Source organism: Elephantulus edwardii, unplaced genomic scaffold (assembly GCF_000299155.1).
Source record: "Elephantulus edwardii isolate Elephantulus edwardi_28Jun2011 unplaced genomic scaffold, EleEdw1.0 scaffold00034, whole genome shotgun sequence".
Classification (NCBI taxonomy): Eukaryota; Metazoa; Chordata; class Mammalia; order Macroscelidea; family Macroscelididae; genus Elephantulus; species Elephantulus edwardii.
In genome coordinates, this window is record NW_006399784.1 from 15,585,042 (window position 1) to 15,598,322 (window position 13,281).

Here is a 13,281-nt window from a genome sequence, read left to right on the forward strand (position 1 = left end):
ATAGATGTTGTCATTTGCCATAGCGTTAGAACTGAAGCACAGCTAACCCTCCAGCATGTTTTAAGATCTCCTGAGGACGATACTGTCCATCTTTCTCCCATGGAACAGCTGGCGGATTCAAACCATATGTTTCTTGGTTGGCAGCACAACTCCTTACCCACTAGGCCACCAATGCTCCCTAATGGTAAGATGTACCAAAAGAATCCACACAAACTCAAAACAGTTTTCTGTTCAGTTTACTATAAATCAAAACGCCACAAATCTGAGACTACTCTATAAATATTATTGGTTATTACCTATTCTTGTCCTCAAATTAAGGGAAAATAATGTTCTCTACCATCACTGTATTTATAATTGGGATCTCTAAATTTCACTCCAAGTGAAATTAGAGGAAAATTCTCTCATAAGAGGGTAAAAAAAACACATGGGGGCACGCGCGCGCGCACACACACACACACACACACACACACACACACACACACACACACATATATTATAAAATGTGAAATTTATCTCCACTAGCTGTCACTTTGTTATATATATTTGTAGTATATTAATATTCAAAATTTAACGGAGAAGAACTGATTTTAGGAAAAACTGTGACCTTACAGAACAGCATATAAAACCTTAAATTTTCTCAATAATGGCTCACTTGAAACCTTAAAAATGTGTGCCAAACAAAACATTTTCATAAAATCCATCACCATAGTTTTGGTTATCCTTCTGTTAAGCATTAACAGAGCAGAACTCAAAGTCACTCACTGCTGAGTTGGTTCTATTAATGACTCTTCATGGAGTTTCAAGGTTATATATCAAATTAGGACGAAACTGCTTATCTTGCTCTGTTGGAGTGGCTGGTAGATTTAAACCACTGGATATACACAGCAACAAAACTTGTTATGGATTACACCACCAAAGTTCCTGCTAAGAGAGCAGTGGAAGATAAAAGTGGGGAAAAGCCATCCAGATATATGGCATGAACACTGTAAATGTATGTATTCTTGAACTCATAATATATCTAATAAGTAAACAAACTAGGAAATATGTAACAGTAATAAAATTATCAAGAAAATAAAGACAAAAGGTTTACTAGTCTTTCAATAACCCACATACAAAACAAGATCACAACAAAATAAGAGGAAGAAAACAAAATGAAAAAAAGGATTTCTACTAATAGCATCCCGTTAAGACATACTGTTAGGGAGCTCTGGTGGTTTTAGTGGTAAGGAATCGCACTGCTATCTCAAAGGTTCACAGTTCAAACATACCAGCTGTTCTGTGGGAGATAGATGGGAAATCTCCTCCCCCGGAATTTAGGGCCTCTCAAAACCCACAGGAGGGTCAGCTGTGGGTCACACACAAGAAGACATATTGAAAGAAAATAATATGTGCAAAAGAAAACTATCAACATAGATATATATTCTACAAATAAACTAGAGGTTTATCTCATTTAAATGTGTTCTTTAGTCAAAGCCCAAATCCTAAACAAATTTTTGCAGGTAAAAATTAAGATAAACTATTTCAACATAACAAAAGGTAATTTGGGAGTTGTTGTTGTTGATTGCCATTAAGTTGAGCAGGACTCATAGCAACCCTATGAACAAAAGCACTGAAGCCTCTCGACAACTATCAACATTTATCAATGTTCACAGAGTTTCTGGAGGCATGTTATTTAGAATTCAATTAACAGTCAGTACAATTACAACAAATAGATGTTTACTATGGTTGCATTCCTATATACTTTTTGAGAGAGAGAGAGAATTATAGTGAAAATAATTTTATTATCATGGTTAAGATTATATATAGGGGCTTCTGTCAGTCTTTTTTTTTTTTGTCAGTCTTGTTCGTGAGGAATTGTGCTGCCAACTCAAAGGTAAGTGGTTAGAATCCAGTAGTTGCTCCTCAGGAGTAAAATGAGTAATCTCCTCCTGTTTGATTTACAGCCTCTGCTGGAGGGTCAGCAATTTTGACTCAACAGCAATGAGTGGAGTTGATAAAAATTATGTCTACTTAATCAAAGCAATGGAGGAAGGTATACAGGTAGCCAAACCAAGACTATCTGAAAGGAATGTATGACTAACATTGTATGTGTAACAATTAACTATGTGGAACAGAAAGTGTGGTACAAAGTGAACAGGGGGAGGAGGCAGGGAAAAGGAGAGGTAAAAATGCCCACCAATGGATGAATGAAAAACTTTTCTTTAAACTTTCAATAAAATTACAATTTTAAAAATCCACATAAAGAATATTTTTATGGTTCAAATATCACTTGTGATGTGGCAAATAAGGGCCCCATATGTATAGATACGGTTCTAAATTAAATATATAAAAAATGAATCAGTAGCACTAGATATTACACTGTATCAGCAAAAGACCTTAAAACAACTAATTGTAATATGGTTAAAACCACTGATGACTTCTTGAACGTATTTATCACAGTAAAACTTACTTCACAGCATCTTCTCTCTCTATTAGCAAGTTCTTCACTAAATCATATTGCTGTAATTATTGTCTTTCAAATATTAAACAGGAAATAAAAATAAAAGCAAAAGTTAGTGAAGACTAAGTTTAACCCACCGTAAATGTTTCTTCTTGATAAGTAAAACCAAACCAAGAAGGAGTCACGTTAAAAAACATATCTTTAAGCGACACCATGTGGCAAAATTGTGAACTGCTACATACATCTAAGAACAGAACATAAATTTAAAATCTGCAGCGATACATTTGATATAAAAAGCTTGAACTCATTGCTGTAGAGTCAGTTACAACTTACAGTGACCCTCTATAGCGTTTCTGAAGTTATAAATCATAATCTGTGTCTTCTTGAGTTGCTGGTGAATTCAAACCACCCAAGATTTGTAGCCTTTGAGTTAGCAGCACAAAACACTAATCTATGCCAAAACTCTGGAGCATTTGATAAAAGAAGGGTAAACTTTATTTTTTAAATATGAATTACAAGAACAATGAAAATTTGTGAAATATGATACAACACAGGAGAGTCTAGAAGGCAGTATGTTGAATGAAATTAACTCTGTAACAAAAGGACAATTACTTTAAAAAAGTCACTACTATGAAATAAGTGGGTCACTGAGAGTTGGGAGTGGCTGGAAGGAGGAAGGAGAACAGAAATAGAACTGGGTACTGGCTCTCTCTCTTGAGATGATAGTGAGATGGAGTGAGAACTTGTTGTGGAGACAGGGCTAGAATCCTTGAGACAGAGAGAGCTAAATGGTTTGCTTGCTGAACAAATGAAGGAACAGATGACTTGGGAATGCTGCCTCAAGGAACCAAATGTAGAGGTATTCAACCCAAGCTGGATGGAAAACTGTGGAAAGACACCATAACTGGTAGGGCTAAGAGAAATTTCTAATACTATCATCAGGGCTTCTATTCTACCCTCCTTGTTGGTAGGTGCAGACAAGTCGAGCATGACTCATAGCAACCCCAACGCAACAGATCTGAACCCTCCCTCTCTTCTCCGCTCCTTTCCTCTCCAGAGATCATCACAATCTCTAACACACTTGAGCCCACTGCTTAATTCACTGTGCTAACCCACCTGGTTACTTTCCAAACATGATGCTTCTCTACAATCAACAGCCTCTACTAGCAACATGCTTAAAATATATAAGATGAAATTTTAATCACCTTTGCCTCCCAGGAGCACTCTGGCTATACCTTTTCAAGACATACCTATTTGTTCTTTTTGCATTCCATGGGATATGCAGCACTCTTTTCTAACACCAGTTAAGAGAAATTAAAACTTATATGAGAATGGATAGAGACCAAATTAAAAAGAAGAAATGCTAAAGATGAACAGAATATTTCAAAGAGCAGCTCAAGAAGACAAAGTAAAGTATTATAACAGAATATACAAAAAGCTAAAATAAAACCAAAAGCAAAGAACACAGTGAAAAAAAGTGAATAACACAAGACATTTCTCAGACTCAAAGAAATGAAGAAAAAAAAAACAAGCTTCCAGTTGCAGAAAGATTCTATGAGCAAAACACTGAATGATACAGGAAGCAACAAAAGAACATAAAGGAAAAACAGTGTCACTGTACCAAAAAGAATTGGTTGATACAGGAACTGTTTCAGGAAGTAGCAGATAGATGATCGAGAACCAATGGTGGTGAAAGAAGTTGAAGATGAACTGAAAGTACTGGAAAAATAAAGCCCTGAGAATTACTAGAATACCAACTGAGGGGTTTCAACAAACAGATGGTGTCCTGGAGGTGTTCACAAGACTAAACAAAGAAATTTGGAATACACTGAGGGACCTGATCAACTGACCGGAAAATATCCAAATTTGTTCCAGTTTTTAAAAAATGATAGACAATAGAATGAGGAAGTTATTAAATAATATCACACTGAAATAAAATTTTGCTTATACTATGTGAATGAAAAAGAAAAAAGAGAATCTGTACAAATTAAAAAATAGAATCAGATAAAAAAAAATAATAATAACTGGACTAGAATACCAACAGAGAACTGCCAGTAATTTAATCTGGACATAGAAGCAGCTATGGAACAAAGATTATCACTGCTGATGCCAGATATCTCTTGGCTGAAAGCAGGAAGGACCAGAAAGATGTTTTATTTGACTCTTCCTGACTATGCAACACCATCTGACTGTGTGGACAACAAATTATGTCTAACTCTAAAAATGAGAATTCCAGTACACACACAGACAACCTATGTATGCATAGATCAAGCAGCAGCTGTATGAACAAAACAAAAGAACACTGCATGGTTTAAAAAGAGGAAAAGTATATGTCAGGGTTGTGTTCTTTCTGCACACCTATTCAATCAGTAAGCTGAGCAAATCAATAAAGTGTATTAAGATAAATATGAAGAAGAACGTGGCATCAACACTGAAGAAACACTCATCAGCAATTTGCATTATGACAATTATATAATCTTTCTTGCAGAAAGTGAAAAAGACTTGAAGTATTTACTGAACAAGATCAAAGATTACAGCCTTCAATAGGGACAATATCTCAATAGCAAGAAAACAAGTATCTTCACCACTGGACTAACAAGAAACACCCGGATGGAGGGAAAACTGAACTTGTCGAAAATTTCATTTTACTTGAATACACAATCTGCTGTCAAGAAATCAAAAGCCTTGCTGCATGGGGATTACCCGCTGTCTAGAACTTCTACGAAGTGCTAAAGAACAAGGATGCAGTTTGAAGACTTAAGTACAACTTGTCTAAGCCATGGTATTTTGAATTGCTTTCTATGCATCTGAAAGTTATAAAATAAAAATTAAAAAAGAACTGATGCCTTTGAATTGCAGTGCTTGCAAAGAGTGCTAACCATCCCACAGACGCCAAGAGAACATTATTTGTTTTGGAGGAAGTGCAAATGAGGTGCGCCTCTAATGTTGTCAGAAGGGGTCAGCTGATGATGACAGAGGGTCAGAGAAAGACAGAAGGACCCTCAAAGAGATGGATTCATTCTGCATGCAGTATTACAATGGGCTCCAACATGTTGGCAATCTTAAATTAAGAATGGCATAGGACAGGGCAAAGTTCAAGTCTGTTATTCATAGTGTTGCTATGAGTTTCAGTCAATTAAATGGCACATGACAACAATATAGTTAATTTTTTTAACATTTTTAAATTAAGGTTTTCTGGTTTGTGTACCAACAGAAATAACATTTTAGGATTTTTTAGAGAGATATTAAATTTTCAAAGTAAATTTTGCCAAACTAATAAATGAAGATATTATTAAAATGCTTCTTAAAAAAAAATGCTTCTTTTAAAGAAATTCTACCTTGACATCTAAAATTCTCACAAAATATTCAAATTAGAATATCCTAATAATGTAATGTAATCTGCGTTATGCAGATTACACAACCCTGCTTGCTGAAACTGAGGAGGACCTCATGCACCTGCTGCGGAGGGTCAAGGACTGCAGCCTTCAGTATGGACTGAGGCTCAATGTCAAGAAGACAAAGATTCTCACCACTGGACCAATTGGCAGCGTCAGGATGGATGGCAAAGAGATTGAGATTGTTCACAGCTTCAGTTTGCTCAGCTCCACAGTCAACACTCTTGGCACCAGCAGTCAGGAAATCAAAAAGCGTATCGCGATGGGAAAGTCTGCTGTTAGGGACCTCTCTAAAGTACTCAGGAGCAACGGTGTCTCTCTGGAGACTAAGGTACGTCTGATACAGGCCATGGTCTTTGCAATCACTTGTTATGCATCAGAGAGTTGGACAATGACCAAGGAGGATAGAAGGATAAATTATGCCTTTGAGCTGTGGTGCTGGAGAAGAGTACTGAGAATACCATGGACTGCTAGGAAAACAAACAGATTTGTCCTGGAAAGGGTTAAACTGGATGACTCCTTGGAGGCAAGGATTCTGAGGCTCCATCTAACATACTTTGGACATGTTGTAAGGAGAGACAGGTCCTTGGAGAGGGACATCATGCTTGGGAGGGTGGAGGGACAGCACAGGAGGGGAAGACCCTCTATGAGATGGATTGATTCGGTGACTGTGGTAATTGGGATGGGTGTGTCAGAGGCAGTGCGGTTGGCGCAGGATAGAGCAGGGTTTAGGGCTGTTGTGCATAGGGTCGCTATGAGTTGCAAACGACTCGACGGCACATAACAACAACAACAATAATGTAAATTTGGAAATGGCTCTAATTAATGAATCTATACAGTGTCTAAAAAAAAAGTACTCTTCTTATAATACTTTTTTTACTACCTTCTCTTAGTAAATCTGAGAATATAAATTTTAAATTCATAAAAATGTAAATGTTAACTCCATGAACAAAAGCCTACTTTGCCCTCTTCTAAGACTAACCAGAAGGGTGACAATGTGTTTAACCACTACTTCTTCAAATGTTCTAATCAGGGTCACAATAAGATGAATTCTGTTAGGAATGGCGTGGGGTAGGGGTAATGTGGAACAGAACTTTTAATTCTAAAAAATTTATTTACTTGACCCATTAAGATGTGAAAAATTCCCAAGATTAGTGCTCTGAGTTCTTTAAATTTGTGTGGAAGCTATCCCAAGTCCTTTTTTAACTAAATAATGGATTAGCTCAAAAAGCAAAGAAATCAAAATACACATTACACTGGGAATATCTGGGGTCTAATACTTCTCCACAGTGCTGAAGAGCAAGGATGTCAGTTTAAAGACTAAGTGCAGTTGAGTACTGTTCTTTCTTTACAAGATTATCTATCTATATGAGACCATTTTTTAACAGTTACTCTAAAGCACAGGTGAAATGCTGGAGGGTAGGATAAATGGGAATGAAACAACTAGAAAAGAAATATTGACAATATTGACACAATGTGGAAAATATAACCAGTGTTAATGAACATTAATTACTAAATGTAAAAGGGTTTTGCTCTGTACTAATTCATAAAAATAAAGTTTTAATAATTACTTTTAAAATTCTGTATAGGAACCTCACCTCTTCATTACTGATGCTTAAGAAACTACTCCTCTAAAAATTAGGATTTAAAAAATATAATCATAGAATGAAATCTCTAACTACATTAAAAAGAATCAGACATACTGAAATGATAGGAGGAAAGATGCTAACATAACAGTAAAAAATAGTCAGGAAGTAGAAAAATAGCAGGACAATATTTTATCTTGTCCTTTACCACAGCAAGTATTGATACAGCAAATTATTTCTAAAGCATATAATCAGAGAATTATCATAAATATTAAATGATGCTTTTTGTCTTTTATGACTAATGACAAATTTCCAGATTGGTGAACCTAAAGCTATATATACATGATTCATGTCTGAAATGCCTCTGATTTTACCAACCCTCCTACTCAATGTAAAGAGATCATCCTAGAGATTCCACCTAGAGAGAGTTAAACCAGGCTACTCCTTGGAGGCAAGGATTCTGGGGCTTCATCTGACATACTTTGGACATGTTGTAAGGAGAGACAGGTCTTTGGAGAGGGACATCATGCTGGGCAGAGTAGAGAGACAGCACAGGAGGGGAAGACCCTCTATGAGGTGGATTGATTCAGTGACTGGGGTAATCGGGACGGGTGTGTCAGAGGCAATGCGATTGGCACAGGATAGAGCAGGGCTTAGGGCTGTTGTACATGGGGTCCCTATGAGTTGCAAACGACTTGATGGCACGTAACAACAACAACAACATTAGTGATTGGCTTAAGCAGAAAATGCTGAAACTTTTTGCAAATTTTTATTTCAAACAAAAATTAGTTTTTATAAAAAACAAATTAATGAAGCAGGGTTATGGACTCTAATGTGAACCAAAACCAAATATCCTCCAGGCAGATAATGTTTTAAAATATAAAACAGATTATTTAGGAGGTAAGTTTAAACAAAATTAATCATGAACTCATAATGCATATATAACATTTACATTACTCACTACTTATGCTGCATTCAAAATAAATACATTCATTCATAATCTACAACGGTATTTGCTAATTTATACTTTATGATATTATTTAAAATATTTTAACGTACCCAAATGAAGTAATGTAAACTGGGCTGCCAATTCTTTTGCATCTTCTAATGTAGTACAGAGTTTGTCTGGCATGAAGTAACTCTGGGATCCATTTGCAATAGTAGGAATAACTATTTTATATACCAAGAGTACTTTCCCATCTTGACTTGTTGTTGAATATAAGTAATACTCTGGTGGTGCCCAATTATTCTTGTTGCAGTAATAATCCAAATGCATTACTGCAGAATTGAAATGATTGGATTTTAAAGAATACATACTAATTGGAGTAAGCTTTGTTCCAGGAAAAAAAGGGTAGGTACATCTTTCAACTTCAGGGGGGCTTGGGCTATGCTGACCATTGAGACGAACAGGAAGAGTTGGTGTCTTGCCTAAAGTTTTGGAATGGCCCTCTTCTTTGTTAGCAAACACCAGCAGGGTTTCAGAATTAGGACTAATCTGACCATTTAGATGTTGCCTCCAAGAATTTTCTTTATTTACTGGTTTTGCCAATGTTACTTCAATACTTGCTCCATCAATGCATTTTCCATTCATAACAGACATAGCAGCCACTGCATCTTCTCGGTTGAAAAAGTGAACAAAAGCATAATCTCTAAGTTTCTTTACTCGTTCTACAGCACCAGGCTTAAATTTATTGAACTCTGCTTTAATCGTTTCCTCTGTAGTTGAGATCATTAAATTTCTTACATAAAGTACTTTAACTCTTTGCATGGTTTCCTCGTCAACTTCTTTCTCTGGATCAGCCCAATCTACCTGAATGGTATGGCCCCACAGCTGGAAGGTTCCTGCAATAAAATAATAAATTAAGTGGAAAATTATTAAAACTAAGAATAATAAAGTATTTAGTAAGACTATTTCTCCTAAAAAAGCAGAAACTCAAAGGTCAATATATTTCAAGAACCATTAATTTCTAGTCACATGAAAGCTTATTTTTACTAAACACAAATTTGGAAACAACAGTGGCTTCTACTACTTCCTAAATAATATGCCTCCAGAAACTCTATGAACTTTAATAAAAGTCGATAGTTGTAGAGGGGCTTCAAGCCTTTTGTTCTTAGGGTTGCTAGGAGTTGTGCTCAATTCGAAGACAATCAACAACAACAACAAATGCCAATTTAATTGGATCTCATGGTGGAATTCACTTTAAGACTTAGTAGAGCAAATACTTCAAAACAGACCTTTTTTCAAGAATTAGGTTATCAGCTTTGGATTTATAAAAAATATAATAAACAATTCATTAGACGGGTATCTGATAAAGAACTGTTTTATAGAAACTTCTTTTATAACTGTTTTTATAATCTTTTTAAAATTTTATTTTATTTTATTTTATACTAGTTTACATAAAAAGTTCATATGCACTGTTTTTCACACCAGATCTTCCCCCTTTCTTTTACCCATCCCTCCCCTCCACCCATCAAATTGTGTGACCCTATAATCTTTTCTTTCCTTATTCAGTCCTTTATGCCTCATAAGCAGCATTACAAAGTTTGTTAATACTAAATTGTAAAGTGGTCAATTTGCATATTTATGATAAAACTAACAGGGAAAACAATCTTTGGAAGGATTTGTTTACCTGGAATTAATTTTCTTCTAGCCATAGCAGCAGCTCTGTGAGATTCATATTCAACAAATGCAAAACCACGATTTTTTGTCTTATCAGTTGCACTTGGATAAACAATAACATCTACAACTCCTTCTGTTACTTTTTTCATTTCATCCAAAATTTCTTCTTTCTTCTTTTCCTTGGGAATAGCGCCAATAAATAATCGGCAATTATCCAAGCTGACACATACACCAATAAACTTTCCTGGTCGAATTTCATAATTATTAAGAATTCTGATGGCTAACTGGGCTTCTTCTTTCGTCGTGTACATCACGAAAGCATAACCTCGGTTTTCACCGCTGAACTCCATCATAAGCCGAAATTCATATATCTTCCCAGCTCTTTCAAACACAGGTACTAATTCATCTTCATACATGTCACGAGGTATTTTTCCTACAAAAACTTCACAACCCCTAGGCGGAGGCGGACCTTCCCAACCTGAAACACCAAAACGGAGAGATAGACAAATTCTAATAAAGTACTTAAGGAGGTCTGGCGGCCTAATACATAAGGAGTTGCACTGAAAACCCAAAGTTATGCAGTTCAAATTCACCAAATGCTCCAAGGGAGAAAGACTGGCAGTCTTCTTTCACATGACTTACAGCCTCTGAATATTGGCTAGTGGGTCAGTTACAAGTCAGTTCTGACCCAACAAGAATAAGAAGGTAATTTATATTTACTATTCAAAAATCCATTCAGCCACAGATTTTCTGTGAGATTCCTATGTACCACACACTTATCCTAGGTATGAAGGACACAAAAGTTAACAAAATAAAGCTCTTTCCTTCGTTAAACTCATTTTTATTCAATGAAGGAGATAGTAAATAAATTATATTTTAAAGAAATAAAGGAAAATGAAGTTGGAAAAAGGTAGGTAAAAGCTTTCCAAAAGTATATGATGCTTATACAGAGACTTGAATGAATTACAGAGTAAGTCATGAAGAAATCTGGACAAAGAACATTCAGGAAGAAGAAAAAGCAAGTGCTTTATAAACTAGAGAAATGTGTTAAGTGAATGGAAGGCTGTAGGACAAAAATGGTATAATAAAGGAGAAAAACGTCCGGGAGGCTCAGATCATTAAAAAAGGCCAGAATTTTAAGTGTAGCAGAAAGCCAAAATGAAAGATTTTAGCAAAAAGTTCTAGTGCCTGGCTATTAGGAGAGAAATTGTAACACTTTTTTTTTAACCTGTTTGCATCTTTTTTAGGTAATGGCTATTCCACTGCCTTTTGCTCTTTTAAATTCATCCCTAAATAATTTCCCTTAAACTTTAATACCTACAATACCACTTTTCCCTTTGTCTTACAACTTGTGTAACAACTCAACTTCTTTCTCAATAGTTTCTTAAATTAAGAGTGTAGAATAAAAATGATTTAAGACAGACATGTTAAACCATTTAAACATAAAACCTCCATCTTTCCCTTCACAATGTAAAACAAATGATGCCTAAGGTCTTAAAGTAATAAGAAAGAGCTATTGTTTGGGGCAATCTGTTCTCAGTAACTACTTTAAAGATTTATTCAGGGAGGGGGAGGAACCTAACAATTCCACACCTGGGGGAGGACCACCAAATTTCCTTTGTCCATTTTCTTGAACCATGTTATAACCAGTCTTTTCCATTAAAGCAAGCAAAGCAGCTTCATTCTGAGTTCCAGTCCGAACTTTACTGCATCCATTTGTTCCATCTGTATTTTCTTCATTCATTGTTGCAGTTCCTAAGAAAAAGTTTAAAAATATTGCTTAAGCTTATGCCATAAAGCACCAGGAATCTTAATGAGACATTTCATGGTGATGTAAAAAACCATTAACAATTGTGGCTGTAAACCCAGTGATTTCCTCATTACCTGTTTTTACTTTCAGTCCTAAGCCTCTTTCCTGTAAAACCACCTGGAAGCACAGTATTACTTACTGATTTGGACGACCTAAGCTACAAGGAAGGAAGACTTAAACTAAGTACAAGCAAAACTAAGAGTTGAGAATACAAGTTGTCAAAGGTAGTTAGGAAAAAAGGAAACAGATGAGTAAGAAAAAAAAATTATCAATATCAACAGACACGTGGCCACTGCTGGTCTATGTAACTAAAGGTTTAAATTATTTTTTAAGTTGACTGTATTTTTCTGTGACTTTTAACAGTTAACTGTAATGTAATGCTAACACTGTGCTGTTGTCAATAATCCTTCAGAGTTCTTTCCCCGGTTACCAGAAAGTGAGTAGATAGATGTGTCCGCGGAGAGGAAAAAACCAAACCAAACCAGCTTTAAGTTAGGCCCTATTATACACTAAAAGAAGCCAGCTTTAAGTTAGGCCCTGTTATACACTGAAAGGAGCTACTAGAAAAGCAAGAATTGAAATCCCTTCTGATCTGAGCAGAAACAGCAGCTACTGTGGTTACAATTAGCAGCTTAAGAAACTTCCTACAATAAGTGATCAAGACAAAACGAGAGAAATAACACAACTAAGAAATGAAACTGGTGATATTACAACCAATTCAACACAGATAAAGATAACCCTATAAATGACAATAAAAAACTGTTTTATTTGTTTTAACAAACTTTAAAGTTGTAATATATACACCAGTACCTACTCAAGCTAACAGAGTTCAAAATTTTAGACTGAACTATTAAAAAACATGATAGATGATGTCATCAAAAAACCTGTGAAAATAAAAATCTATTCCAAGACCAGTTAAAATTAATAATTATACCAAATATTCAAAGAATCATTATCAGTTGTGTATAATTTCTTCTAAAACATGAAAAAATAAGAAAAAATACTAAGTTATTTCTTTGAAGTCAAAATAACCATGTTATATATATCAGGAAAAGCTATTTCTGCTGTTCTAAAAAAGAAAATGAAAAAACAGTATCCCTTGTTAGTATAGGTTTCACATACAGTCAAGTGCTCTGGGATTCCCATTTTCCTCAAGGTTAGCCACAATTTTTTGTGATCCACACAGTCAAAAATGTCTCTGCACAGTCAATTAAACACAGACATTTATCTTACACTCTTTGCTTTCTGCCAGGATTCATCTGATATTGGTGATAATGTCTCTAGTGCCACGACCTCTTCTAAACCCAGCCTGTTTTTCTGGTAGTTCATTTTACTCTTCCGGTCATTTCTGGATAATCTTCAGCAGGATTTTGCTTGTTTGTGATATGAGTGATAATGTTCAATCATTACCACACTCTGTCAGGTCACCT

At 35.5% G+C, this 13,281-nt stretch overlaps 1 protein-coding gene across 2 annotated transcripts in view; it reads right to left on the bottom strand.

Moving 5' to 3' along the window:
* RBM46 (RNA binding motif protein 46) overlaps positions 1-11,790 on the bottom strand; it is a 62,171-nt gene extending 50,381 nt beyond the window's left edge. For both annotated transcript variants that reach the window (XM_006884454.1, XM_006884455.1), the window contains exons 1-3: positions 11,635-11,790; positions 10,052-10,519; positions 8,481-9,263 (exon numbers count right to left, since the gene is read on the bottom strand). In XM_006884454.1, the coding sequence (XP_006884516.1) occupies positions 8,481-9,263; positions 10,052-10,519; positions 11,635-11,785 (1,402 nt within the window). In that variant the 5' untranslated portion in view covers positions 11,786-11,790. The remainder of the gene's footprint in view (positions 1-8,480; positions 9,264-10,051; positions 10,520-11,634) is intronic.
* Between the last annotated feature and the right edge of the window lie 1,491 nt (positions 11,791-13,281).